Raw genomic sequence first — 13,716 nt, forward strand, 5'->3', positions numbered from 1 at the left:
CACCCATTGATTGAGACTGCGCTACTGATGTTAGTGTAGAGCAGTTGGATCCAATTTCGAATTCCCTCCCCAAACCCCATTTTGGAGAGCACATCCCCCATGTAGGTGTGCGATATTCTGTCAAAGGCCTTCTCCTGATCCAAGCTGATGAGGCAGGTATCCACACCCCTGTCCTGTACATAGGCAATCGTATCCCTGAGCAGCGCCAGGCTGTCAGAGATCTTCCTGCCTGGCACAGAGCAGGTCTGGTCAGGGTGAATCACCAATTCCAGAGCGGATTTGACACGATTGGCGATGACTTGGACAGAATCTTATAGTCCACATTCAACAGTGAAATGGGTCGCCAATTTCTAATTTCCTCCCTTTCCCCCTTGTGCTTGTAGATGAGGGTGATGATGCCTTTCCTCATGGATTCTGACATACTACCGGCCAGGAGCATACTCTCGTACACTCCTAGCAGGTCTGGGCCGATCAAGTCCCACAGAGCCGAATACAACTCCGCCGGCAAGCCGTCGCTTCCGGGAGTTTTACTCTTCTCGAAGGACTCAAGGGCCTTAGTCAGTTCATCAGGAGTTAGCGGTTTGTCCAGGCTCTCCCGCGTACTGTGGTCTAAGACCTCCGTGATAGAGGACAGGAAGGACTGGGAGGCCGTGCTGTCCGTGGGCTTCACGTCATACAATCCGGCATAAAAGGATTTGCTGATCCTCAGAATGTCGGACCGTGATGACTTTACTGAGCCGTCTTCTCAGAATGCTTCAGTCACTTCTCACCAGCGCCCTCAGTTGGATGCTCTTCCTCCTGTCGAGTGCAAGAGTCCTTCTCCTCGATTACCTCCTGAGTCACGCTGGTTGCGGTGACTTCTCCCAGAATGCTTCAGTCACTTCTCACCAGCGCCCTCTGTTGGGTTGGACCTGCAATGCTCTGCCTGAAAGCACATTGGACACAGGTTTAATGTTAACTTTCAAAAGAGAATTGGATAAAAGCTTGAAGGGAAAAGATTTACAGGCTCAAGGGAAAATGAAGGAGAGTGAGGCAAATTGAATGGCTCCACCAAAGGCAAGATGGGCTGAATGGTATCCTTCTGTGCTGTTTCATTCTATGGTTCTTATCAAATACTTTCTGAAAATCTCTTGTTTCCCCTTGAGAAGATGGTGGTAAACTGAAGAAGCTTCTCCCTCCAGTACAGCAACAACCACATCGGCCAGTTGAAGAGGAGAAGTTACAATCCCCGATCACACAGCGACCACAGAGACTCAGGCTTCCTTTCACCGGTTTTATTCAAGCATATGCAAGGGAGCTGCAATCATTCCTAAGAATGACCCAGCTCCCAGATTGATTACATTTCACTACTTTCGTACTTTTTCTTATCATAACACATTTGAGTACATTTGAATATATCCAATCGGTAACCGACACACAGTTACCATGTTAAAACTATCCTATTGAGTACATAAACATGTGATTCTGCTAACCAATTATTCTAAATGGTGTATACATAATTATATTATCCAACCAAAATTAAAACACGTACGCAAAGACCTTGGTTCTCACAACTCAAGACTGTTGGTGTTTCACCAAAACCCCCTCTTTGTCCATTGTTGATCTTCCCATATCTAAGCTAAAACCATCTGCCCCTTCCCTATGTGAGAGGGGAGTACACTTAATCTAATTTATGTCCTTTCTTGTGTCTCCAGTCTGACTCTCAAGGCTGTGCAATGTTCATCTGGTAATTGTCAACTCTTAATATGTTTAGCAGCCATGTCTGCCTGGAGACTTTAAGTGTTCTTCAGTAAATTCTTACAGTGCTCTCTTTTAGCATTTTTAATTTTCCCTTAACATAAACCTTCTACTTGAACCATTGCAGGTCGGGTGGGGAAGTTTGTACCTTTATTAGGTTAAAGCCAGCTGGTCTAGAGGCTTTGATGTATAGACCAGAAGTAGGGTTGAAATGGTAATTAGACAAACATAGGGAAATAGAAGGTGAGGTATAAAGGGAGCAATTTGCATTTTAAATAGACCATTCAAAAGAGCAGGTCAAATATTACACCTAACCAGGTGAAGCTCAGAAACAATGTGTTTATTTTCTTTTCAGATGTTACAAGTAAAGTGGGTATTATGAAAGAGTTTTATGGTTAGAAGATTTTAAATTTTAAAAAACCAGTGATAATGAGAATTTGCATTCAAAGTGGAAAATATGTATAAAGGGAGAGAAGGTTGTTGGTAAATGGATGAGGGATTCATCCATTTCTGTTGAAGGGTTGTGAGGACTCGAAACGTCGACTCTTTTCTTCTCCGCCGATGCTGCCAGACCTGCTGAGTTTTTCCAGGTAATTCTGTTTCTGTTGAGGGATTCAAAGACCTAAAGCCTCCAGCCTGTAAGCTTCTAGTCTGTACTAATGGTAACATGTCTTAATCATCATCCCAAACTCACAGTGCTCTGTCAGTTGCTTTAAGGCAGCTACATAGTAAGCGACTGTCTCTCCAGGGGCACGACACCTTGAATTAAATTTAGAACGCTGTGTTGTTACTGAGGGTTTTGGCTGAAAGTGGCTTTTCACAAGATTTACCAACTCATCAAAGCTCTTGGAATCTGGGGCGTTGGGTGCCATTAGACTTCGAATTAGGCCTTACGTTTTACTGCCAAAAGTTGATAAGAAGATCGCTCGCCTCTTCTCCTCCCCCGATATGTCATGGGCCCAAGGCGTTCAATACACTGTGACCAGTCATCGGTGGTCTGATCAAACGGTTCGATATGGCCAAACTGTGGCATACCGGAGGGAGATAACTTTGACGACTATGATGAAGGCTGTACTTACAATCACCTTGCAAGATACGGCTGATATACTTCTGTTGAGTTTCTGTGGCTTTCTTTGGCCGACTGGTCATGTTATGCCTCGTTGCCAGTTCTTATCTTCCTGCTGTCGGATTGCTTTGCTCAGTGAACGTGGTTGCACGCTGTTAGGGGGAAGAAGGTAAGTAAGAATTTATGGTAAGGGAGAATTTATTGAAAAGGAATGAATTACTTAAAATCTCCAGGTGTTAAGTTACCAGATGAACCTTGCACAGCCTTAGGGCCTGCAAACAAGAGAAAGGCCTTGGGAGCCAGACTGCAGTCAGAGCATTGGCAATAACAACTAAGATTAAGTGTGCTCTTCAACAGATAGGGGAAGTACAGATAGTCCCAGCTTAGATAGGAGGGAAGGTCTCTGCCTGGGTGAAAAATAGGGACATATGATGCATGTACCTGTAACGAGATGTCTGTTTAATGTAAACCTATACGTTGATGAGATTGGAATCTGGAAACTGTTCTTGTACGTGACCAATAATGTATAAATATGATGAACACTTGTAGTTTAGCAGAGTACTGTCTCAAGCTGTATTGAGATGGTGTTCTCCTTGCAATTGCTCGAATAAACCATCGTGACCTGTACCTGAGACTCCTGTGGTCCGTTTGTCAATGTGACCACAACACACGCCTATCTACTGGTGAGTGAGAATGGCTGGGAAAGCCAAGGGTAAACCTCCGCGTTGACTACATGGGGCCTTTCTTGGGCACAACGTTCCTCTTGGTCACAGATGCTCGCTCGAAGTGGATGCGTGTATATGAGATAAGATCACCCACATCTGTCGCCACCATAGACCGATCGCGTCAGAGTTTTGTGATATATGGGTTACCAGAGATAATAGCGTCTGATAATGGAACGGCATTCACTAGTGGGGAATTCCAAGGATTTACAAGTCTCAGTGGCATAATACTTGTTAAGACCTCACCATACCACCCTCACCATACCACCCTGCATCCAATGTTTGGCCGAGAGGGCAGTCCAGACCTTCAAGTATGGAACGAAAAAAGTGGATGGAGGCTCTATTGCAACTAGGTTATCGCCTTTCCTACTCGGCTATAGGGCTACGCCACACACGACCACTGGTATCGCCCCACAGAGTTATTGATGAAGAGACGTCTCAGGACACGTTTGACTCTTCTTAGGCTGAATTTAGGGGGGGGAAGTCAGAGAGCAATCAGGAGGCCCAGAAAAATGGACACGATGACCACAGTCATGAAAGAAACTTCACTGTTGGGGACACGGTTTTTGCAAAGAGCTTTGGAGATGGGCCCAAATGGCTATCAGGTGAAGTTGGTGCTGTGACAGGACCCCTTTCTTATCACATATTGGTCAAAGGTCGGATAATTAGGAGACACGTATAGGAGACACTTCAGGAAAAGGGAAACAGATCCACAAGAAAGGATGCGCCAAGCATTCCCGTTGGAGTCTACACCAAATGTGGAAGGAACTCCACTTGGTTTGGAAGCATTTGCAGGATCCGTGGAGCTTGAGAGAGTCAAAGAAACAAACTTACAGGTTCCTACGGGAGAGCCTAGTGGACAGATAACTCCTGAGAGGGAGGCCTCCGATAAACTGTCCAAAGTCGTAGAACTACGATGTTCAACATGTTTGAAGAAGCCTCCAGAGAGTCTGAATTTGTAAATAGTTTATTTATGTAAACAGTTGATGTACTGTAAAGATTGTAAGTTGTACTATTGAGTAAAGGGGGAAGGATGTGGTAATCTGAGGTGCAATACACCTTTAAGAGAATGTGAGCAGATTGACCACGTGATTGTATTACCCAACTGCTGTGTAGCGCGAGCTACAGTGTTAATCAGTAGTTTACAATAGGGTCTGGTTGTGTTAGCGCTCTGTTACTTGTGTTAATAAACACCAGGTGCTTCATCTTACATTGGTCTCTGCATCTGCAGAATCTTGTTTACCAGTTCACTCACTATTAGATGGGCGTGCAACCGTGTTCGGTGAGCAAAGTGACCCAACAGAGAAGGAACATAACAAAGTCCCAGTCTAATGTCCGACTAGAGACAGGTTAGTCCTTGAATCCACGTGGAGACTTGATTGGAATTACATCCCAGTTATTTAGCACAGGATCTCTGCAGAGGGAAAGATTAGGATGCATCCAGCTTTATTTTTTGACAGTTCCTCTGACATGTCCTCCTTCTTCCTTAACCGAGGTTTTCCACCCATGGTGATTGACAGGGCCCTCAACCATGTCCGGCCCATCTCCCACGCATCCGCCCTCACACCTTCTCCTCCCTCCCAGAAACATGATAGGGTCCCCCTTGTCCTCACTCATCACCCCACCAGCCTCCGCATTCAAAGGATCATCCTCCGCCATTTCCGCCAACTCCAGCATGATGCCACCACCAAACACATCTTCCCTTCACCCCCCCGGCGGCATTCCGTAGGGATCGTTCCCTTCATGACACCCTGGTCCACTCCTCCATCACCCCCTACACCTCAACCCTCTCCCACGGCACCTTCCCATGCAACCGCAGAAGATGCAACACCTGCCCCTTCACTTCCTCTCTCCTCACCGTCCAAGGGCCCAAACACTCTTTTCAAGTGAAGCAGCATTTCACTTGCACTTCCCTCAACTTAGTCTACTGCATTCGTTGCTCCCAATGCGGTTTCCTCTACATTGGAGAGACCAAACGCAGACTGGGTGACAGCTTTGCAGAACACCTTCGGTCTGTCCGCAAGCATTACCCAGACCTCCCTGTCGCTTGCCATTTCAACACTCCACCCTGCTCTCATGCCCACATGTCCGTCCTTGGCTTGCTGCATTGTTCCAGTGAAGCTCAACGCAAACTGGAGGAACAGCACCTCATCTTCCAACTAGGCACTTTACAGCCTTCCGGACTGAGTATTGAGTTCAACAATTTTAGATCATGAACTCTCTCCTCCATCCCCACCCCCTTTCCATTTCTTCCCCCTCTTTGTTTTTTCCAATAATTTATATAGATTTTTCTTTTCCCACCTATTTCCATTATTTTTAAATGTATTTCCATCCATTGTTTTATCTCTACCTTTTAGCCTTTTTAGATTCCTTCACCCCACCCCCACCCCCACTAGGGCTATCTGTACCTTGCTCGTCCTGCTTTCTACCCTTAATTAGCACATTCCTTTAGATAATATCACCACCTTCAACACCCCTTTGTCCTTTTGTCTGTGACATCTTTTGGTTATCTCCACCTATCACTGGCCCTCTCTCCAGCTCTTCTTGTCCCAACCCCCTCCCTTAAACCAGCTTATATTTCACCCCTTTTCTATTTTTACTTAGTTCTGTTGAAGGGTCATGCGGACTCGAAACATCAACTGTGCTCCTCTCCGCAGATGCTGCCAGACCTGCTGAGTTTTTCCAGGTATTTTTGTTTTTGTTTTTGTTTTTATTTTTTGAAGTAACACAGCCCAGGGCTGAACAGGAAGAACCTGGTCTTGATCTAGCCTTCAGAAAGCAGAGTAGCACAAGGACCTTTCTCCCTATCTGGGGTCTTATTCGTTGCTCGTTTAGTTCCTCACATCTCAAAATATGAAGGTCGATTTTGGGGCTCCTTGAGATTATCCAAAGATTCTCTTGTAAGTTTGATTTAATTCCAAGTTGTGAGCTGTGCTGAACTCATATTCCTTCCGCACAAGTTTTGGGAATTACATTTGCCTGCGCACAGGTGGGGGATTGTGATCTTTGACGCGATTGTCACGTGGAGAATTTGGTTTCCTGGTTGCCCTGTCATGGAACTATTCACAGTTTGGATGGGCAGGTCATGACCCCAGACGACCACAAGCAGGTCGTCTATGGGGAGCTGTCTCAGGGTAAAACGACATCAAGGTGGTCAGTACAAACGATACCAGGGCGCCCTAAACAGGAACCTTATAAACTTCTGCATTGACAGACCATGGGCAATATTTAATGCCCTCCCTCTGTGGCAAGTTCGGTGGCATTTAATCGGGAGGGAGGGAGGATGCTAGGTGGGGACTCTGCCACATTCCTGTCACCACCCCCATAAAGCCTGTGGCAGCCACCCTGCCCCTCCGCCAATTTAGGCCCTGACGTAGGCAATTATTGCCCACTTAGTGGGTCTCTTGTTGAAATGAAGGGCAGGATTTTCCCTTCGTCGGGTGAGCGGGCAAGGGAACGGCCGCAAAGCAGACCACTGCCCGCAGCTGAGCCCAGACCCCGATTTCACACTGGCCTATTCGCCCGCCCGCCAACCATAATGTAGGCCGGGCAGCCAAAAATACAAATGAATTCTAGCTTAATGGTCTTAATCGGTCTCTTAATTGTCGGTGGGCACACTGTTGACCCTCGCGTGTGCCCGTTGACTGAAATATGGCGCGAGTGCCCCAAGCCATCGCGCGCCATTTTACTCCCGATCGGGGTGGGCACCTGCCTGCCCGCAGGGTGTAAAATTCTGCTCTAAGACCCCCAACGCCTGATCAAGGGTCCCGGCCTGGAGAATGGGTTGGTGTGGGGGGAGAGGGGGTGGGGGTGCCCTCTGACGGCCAACACCCTGCACTGGCTGCCGACCTTCCCCCACTCCACTCACCCCACCTCGCCCGCGACTGCCGTTCTGCCACCCTCTCCCTGCCACCGCTCACCTGTGGCCTGGGGACCCGCCTCCCCAGCGCTACTGGCGCTCTGATTGGCCAGCAGCTCTCGATGGGGTTGCAGGGAGAGGGTGCTGGGAAAGGCCTGCCTTTGTGCGGGTAAGGGCCTGAGTGGCCTTCTCGAAAAGGGGTGACGCGGAGCTCTGACTGGCTCTCCGGCCGGTGACCCAGACCTCCATGGTGTCCTTTAAATATCACCCCACATCTCTTGAGAAAACAGTGCAGTGGAAATACCTGGCCCCCTTGACCACCAGTGGAATCTCTCAATCTACTACATCAAAGTCCTTTATGTCGGGCAGCTTAACAAATGAATTCCTGTATGGTGTTCATTTCCTTTCTGCTGATGTTGTGATTTTGCAGGATTTTTGACTGATATCACGGAGAGACACCTATGTACATGTGATCTGTGTTGGTGGCAATGATGCGTGTGGATTTGTCTACTCAGTTACATCAGGACACACAACCTTGTGGGTGCTTAAATCTGATCTCAATACTTTCCCCAGTGGAACTGCGACCAGTGCATCTACTACACCATACGCTTATAGATTTTACAGAAACAGGCCACTCGGCCCAGCTGGTCCATGCTCCTCCCACCCAACTTCATCTTACCCGATCAGCACATTGGGTTCCTCCCTTCTCTCATTAGCAATTCTGATTACTGTTTGTTTGATGAACATTGTCGCCGTTTGCCTTAAGCCAATTGGAGCTTGGCCACAGCGTATTTCCCTCCCAGCCTTTTAAACCATTAAGAAACACTGGAGCTTTGATGCTTTGCGGTGAAGCAATCATTTTATTTGTTCATATCTGTGTCACTTCATGCAAAATAAAAGAGAATGAAAAAAAGCATAATTACAAGAATCGAAATCGTTGAAGAGAGAGAAGTTTCACCTTTCACACAACAGACCCTCAGCCTAAATCGTTCTCCTTTGTCTCAGCGGCAGAGGTTCAATATATTTTTTAAATGTATTCTTTCGTGGGATGTGGGCAGGCGGGTCTCGTGGTGCAGTCGGTCGGGTCCCTACCTCTGGGCCAGAAGCTCCAGGTTCAAGTCCCACTTCAGCTACTTGATGGCTGCAGAAGAGGTGTGTTCATAATGTGGCTGAACAGGTTGATTATCAGCCCGGAAATCCTTCCAATAGGCCGGTGGTAAGCGCAGGAGCTTCCTGGTCCAGGAGGCAACGGCAAACCACTTTGCCAAGCGTAATCATGGACAAGTCCATGGTCCCCAATGCCCTCTTAGGACATGGTAGGAGGAGGGATGTGTGCGTCGCTGGCAAGGCCAGCATTTGTTGCCCATCCCTAATTGCCCTTGAACTGAGTGTTGTACTCAGCCATTTCAGAGGGGCAGTTAAGAGTCAACCACATTGCTGTGGGTCTGGAGTCACATGTAGGCCAGACCGGGTAAGGACGGCAGATTTCCCTCCCTAAAGGGCATTAGTGAACCAGATGGGTTTTTAACAATTATCAATGCTAGTTTCATGGTCACCATTACTGAGACTAGCTTTCAATTCCAGATTTTATTAAATGAATTTAAATTCCACCAGCTGCTGTGGTGGGATTTGAACCCATGTCCCCAGAGCATTAACCTGGGCCCCTGGATTCCTCGTCCAGTCACATTGCCAACCACCACCTCCCCTTAAATATAAAGAAATGGGCATTTGGAATGTGGAGCATTTCATTCTTGAAGTTCGAAGATCTAGACTTCATCCAAAACACTTTCTGGATCAGCACCCGGGCTGCATTGGCACATCTTTCATGCCCTCAAAAGTGCCAATGAATCACTATTGCCTGCAGGCAACTGATGCACACCAATATCCCACAATAGCGGTAAGAGGCGTGGCTGGTCAATCTGTTTTGGTGGTGTAGTGAATGCCACCAAGCCTGAGGACCAAATCTGCTCATCCTCTGTCCAGAGGTCTGACACTGGGCAGCCGGGTTCTTATTGGTGCTACGGAGGGCGCTGATGTTGGGGAAACAGCTGGTACAACTTTTCAAAGCAAACCAAAAAAAAAGGGGGACAAACCATTTAAGCCTCACCTAAATTCTCACAAAGACAAATTTTAATTACCCCCTCTGCCACCATCAACACAGAAATTGATCCACACAAGCCCATCTGTATTGGTTGGCACTCTCCTATCTCCTCCCAAGGCCCAGGTACGAAGAGCTTTAGATGATGTTCTGGTTGGAGTTGGAGACAGGTGGAGCACGCCGCTTTGTGTAGCTGGCTTGGTTGACACCGTTTCTCTGTTCAGCGTCTTGGTAACCCCTCTTCATCATCCTTGTTAAATAATCGAACAAACACTGGAGACAAATTTGCAGTTAGTCAGTGATCAGAGTCAGCTTCTCTACCCCTTCCCTCCTCCCCTCAACCCCTCACACCTCCCTCACAACTTCCCCTTCCCTCGACTCTTTACCTCCTCCCACTCACCCTTCCCCTTACCCTTCCCTTTCCTTCTCCCTCTTTCCCCTCCCCTCCTTCTCTCCTTCCCTTCTCCTCCTTATCCCTTCCCTCCCCTTTCCCTTCCTTCCCTCATTCCCTCCTTCCCTCATCCCCATTCCTACTTCCCTCCACTCTTTCTCCTCCATACCCCTCCCCACACTTTCCCTTCCCTCCCTCTCCCTCCCCACACTTTCCCTTCCCTCCCTCTCCTCTTCCTCCTCCCTTCCCCCACCCACTACCCCCTTCCTCCCCTTGCCACCACCCTCCCCTTTACCACCTCCATCCCTCACCAACCTTTCCCCTCCCTAACCCCTTCCTTTTCCTCCCCTCCCCCTCCTGTCCCACCTGCACCCTCGCCCCCTCCCATCTTCACTCCCCTCCTCCCGCTCATCCCATCCACCCTCCCCCTCACACCCCTCCCCCCTTTCCCGTCCTCCAGCTCCCCTCTTTCCTCCCTCTGCTTTCTCTTTCTCCTCATTTTTTCTGAAACAGTGTGTGAAGCATCTTGGCGGGAGATGGATATTCATTGAAAGGGACACATCTTCATGAAGAAGAACTTGAGGAATTCTTCTCTTATGTGGCAAGGTGTGGATGTGGATCTGAAATGCCATTCAGCCTATCCTCGCCCACCCATCCCCATCACAATATCCAAATATTTCTTGAGTGATCATAGGCCCCACCCACCCCCTCACTGCTATCAAAAGACCATTGAAGACCTTTCTGATATCTGTTCTAAATATTTTGTCTCTTCCAGTTTGGTGGGGTGGGGAGGGAGGAGTGATGGGAGAATTGGGGGAATGGGAGCACTGGGGAGATGGGAGCATTGTGGGGATGGGAGAGTTGGGAGGGTGGGAGGGTTGGGGATGGGCGCATTGGGGGGATAGGAGAGTTGGGAGATGGGAACATTGGGGAGAATGGGAGCATTGGGGGGATGGGAGCATTGGGAAGGTGGGAGGGTTGGGGATGGGCGCATTGGGGGGATAGGAGAGTTGGGAGATGGGAACACTGGGGGGAATGGGAGCATTGGGGGGATGGGAGAGTTGGGAGATGGGAACATTGGGGGGAATGGGAGCATTGGGGGGATGGGAGCATTGGGAGGGTGGGAGGGCTGGTGGGGGGGTTGGAGCATTGGGGGGGTGGGAAGGTTGGGGGTGTGGGAGGGGAATTTTCTTAGCACATTTTATGAAAAGCAGGTTCAGGTTTTGCTGATGTGATGCTGAGGATGTCCTTGCTCAGGGAGTTGGTCACCTGGAATCCTGTCAGGTAAAGATAATTTCAGAAATGAGAGGAGTTGCCTAACGAGGCTGAGGGAGGAGCTGAAGATAAACAGCTCTGGATGAGGACAGCATCTGTCTCCGAGCTGAAGTACTTCTTCATTTCTTGGGAGATCTGTAGGGTCCGTGGGTCGTGGTTGGTCAAGAGCTGAATCGGTTTTGTTTTAGTCCCTAGGCAGCCGAGAATCGGGAAGTCTGCCTGTTAACAGAGCCGGAAAGACTCCAAATTCCTGACAGCAACAAATAAAGTCATTTTAAAACATTTGAACATCCCCATTACTGCAGCTGTGGAGGGCCCTGGTGAGACCACATCTGGGCCGCAATTTTATCCCTGGCGGGCACGTGCGATTGGTGGGCCCAGGACGGGTGGGGAAACAAGCCCCGGACCGCGATTGGCCCACGACTGCGATTTCACATTGGCTGGCCAATTAAGATCCGACCAGTGTGAAACGCGTCTTCCCAATGCTCTGGAAGGGCCGGGCGGGGGAGGGGGCCAGGCGGGGGAGGGGGCCGGGCGAGGGGGAGGGAGGAGGGCGGGGGAGGGGCCCTGCCAGGAGCTGGGTCTAATGGCCACTCGGCGGGCAGTTTAAAAATGGCACAGGCAACTCCGTGAAGGCTGCCAGGGAAGAATCATATACTCTGCCCTCTGGAGAGTGAAGCTATGGCCTCAACAGCGGCTGGAGACGCCAGGCGGGAGGGCAGGTTGAGTGGGCACTTGTGCCCCCACCACCCCCCCCCCCCCAACCCCCACACCCCCCCAGGTTTTTGGACGAGTGCCTCGTGGTGCTCTTGCCACGAGGCAGCTGCCAGGAGGGACACCCTTGTCCCCAGAGATGGGAGGAGGAGGCCACCGCACCTGAGCTAGGGAGGAGGTGGTAGCTGAGGTCAGCAGCCACGATGTTGTGCGGTGCACGTGGGTGCAGAGTCGCAAAAGGTTCAACGAGCTGCTGCACTCGGTCTCTTCATTCAAGTCATTGATATGGATTGTAAATCGGTGAGCGCTGTGTTGGCGTGGATCAGCGTGGATGGAGAAGTGTTAAGTTCTGGCTGTCCCCCCGTGGAGCTCAGGGGTGTTAGAGCCTGAGTGCCAACTGTCAATGACACTGGAGCTGGCCAAGGGGGTGAGCCCTGGCTGCTTGGTCTGAGTGTCTTGCAGCTCGAGGGCCACGACTCGGATGTGCCCTGTGAGGTGTTCCTCAGCTGGGGTTGGCCAGGCTGCAATGGCGCTGCAGGTAGAGAGTGAACTCATCAATGCTCCTCTGTCCTTTCAGGAGAAGATGACCCACAACAACATTGAGAGGTCACAAACAGGCAGAGGCCCCCCCCAAACCTCCTAATCCTATCCAGATTCGAGCAGGACACCTTGGTCCAGGTACAAGCACAAACACCAGCACCTCAGTGGGCATTAGATCTTAGGCTAGAATGTTGGTGCGCAGCAGTGAGGGCACTTCACACTTGTTTGAGGTGCAGGCAGAGGCAGAGAGTACCCAGGGCACCATCAGTCGGAGGACGGCTGGAGACCAGGATGATGCTCAGTCAAAGGCAGATAATGAGCCTTTGGGGTCGTCCATTGGGCAGCAGATGCTGGATGTCCAGAGGGGTTTTTGGGAGGATCTGGCAGATATCCATGAGGGAATGCGTCTCTGTTGTGGAGGTGTCCATGTGGAGTACGAGCACTGCGTTGACCCTCATGGCCGAGTGCACTGCCTCCTCCATTGAGAAAGTGGCGACTCTCATGGAGAGGCAGCTCCAGAGACAGATGAGGGATTCTTGGGGTTGCACTCGGACCTGCAAACCCTCACACAGGCAATGACCTCAGGTGGTCAGTGCCAGTGTGGGAGATGGATGAGGCACCCAGTATCCCAGCTAGGTGCCCACCCATCAATGGCAGCAGGGAGGTCCAGAGTGACCTCACGTTGGTGCATGAGCTGCGTGTCATCTCTGTGGGCTCCTCTCAGGGCACTCTGGATGATGGCACCTCTGCCTGTGACTATGGCATCTGATGAGGCTGCGATGACTGGGCAGATGCCAGTGGCTGGCACTGGCTGCTCTCTCCCAGGCGGGGCCAGCACAGGCTCCACTGGCCAGAGGACGACTGCCAAGGTCATTAAGGCCAACAATACAGCAGAGTCAGGGGGCTGTCTCCGATGCCGCTCCCAGTGAGCGGGGGGGTAGCACTAAGACGTAGCGCACCTAAATGTAAATTTAAGGCATCATGAGCACAAGAGGGATTGATCACGGGTGATTTTCTGTTCTGTAATATTTTGTTTATATGTTTACTGGTGTGCAAATGAACTCCAGAGATGGTAATGTTAATTTGTTCTGAGTGTGAAAAATTAAATAAATTTTGTTTTTGCTGTAATGGCCTGAGTATGCTTCACCTTTTTTTTGTGCAGGGTACACCAGTATGTAATAAGTGAGTGGCTCTAAACTTTGCTGCACAGTGTCATGAAGCTATTAATGTGTACAACATTATTGGGAAATATTTTTCTTTTAAAATAGAGGTTTAGTCTGTGGGTGTGTCTTAATTGGATTAATGCCAGCTCGT

At 49.6% G+C, this 13,716-nt stretch overlaps 1 protein-coding gene across 1 annotated transcript in view; it reads right to left on the reverse strand.

Annotated features, from left to right (window-relative positions):
* Positions 1–8,234: 8,234 nt before the first annotated feature.
* xgb (x globin) overlaps positions 8,235–13,716 on the reverse strand; it is a 72,065-nt gene continuing 66,583 nt past the window's right edge. Inside the window, exon 5 of the mRNA XM_078533464.1 lies at positions 8,235–9,755. Coding sequence (XP_078389590.1) covers positions 9,621–9,755 — 135 coding nt within the window. The 3' untranslated portion in view covers positions 8,235–9,620. The remainder of the gene's footprint in view (positions 9,756–13,716) is intronic.

The sequence above is a fragment of the Cetorhinus maximus genome, chromosome 32 (assembly GCF_964194155.1).
Source record: "Cetorhinus maximus chromosome 32, sCetMax3.hap1.1, whole genome shotgun sequence".
Lineage (NCBI taxonomy): Eukaryota > Metazoa > Chordata > Chondrichthyes > Lamniformes > Cetorhinidae > Cetorhinus > Cetorhinus maximus.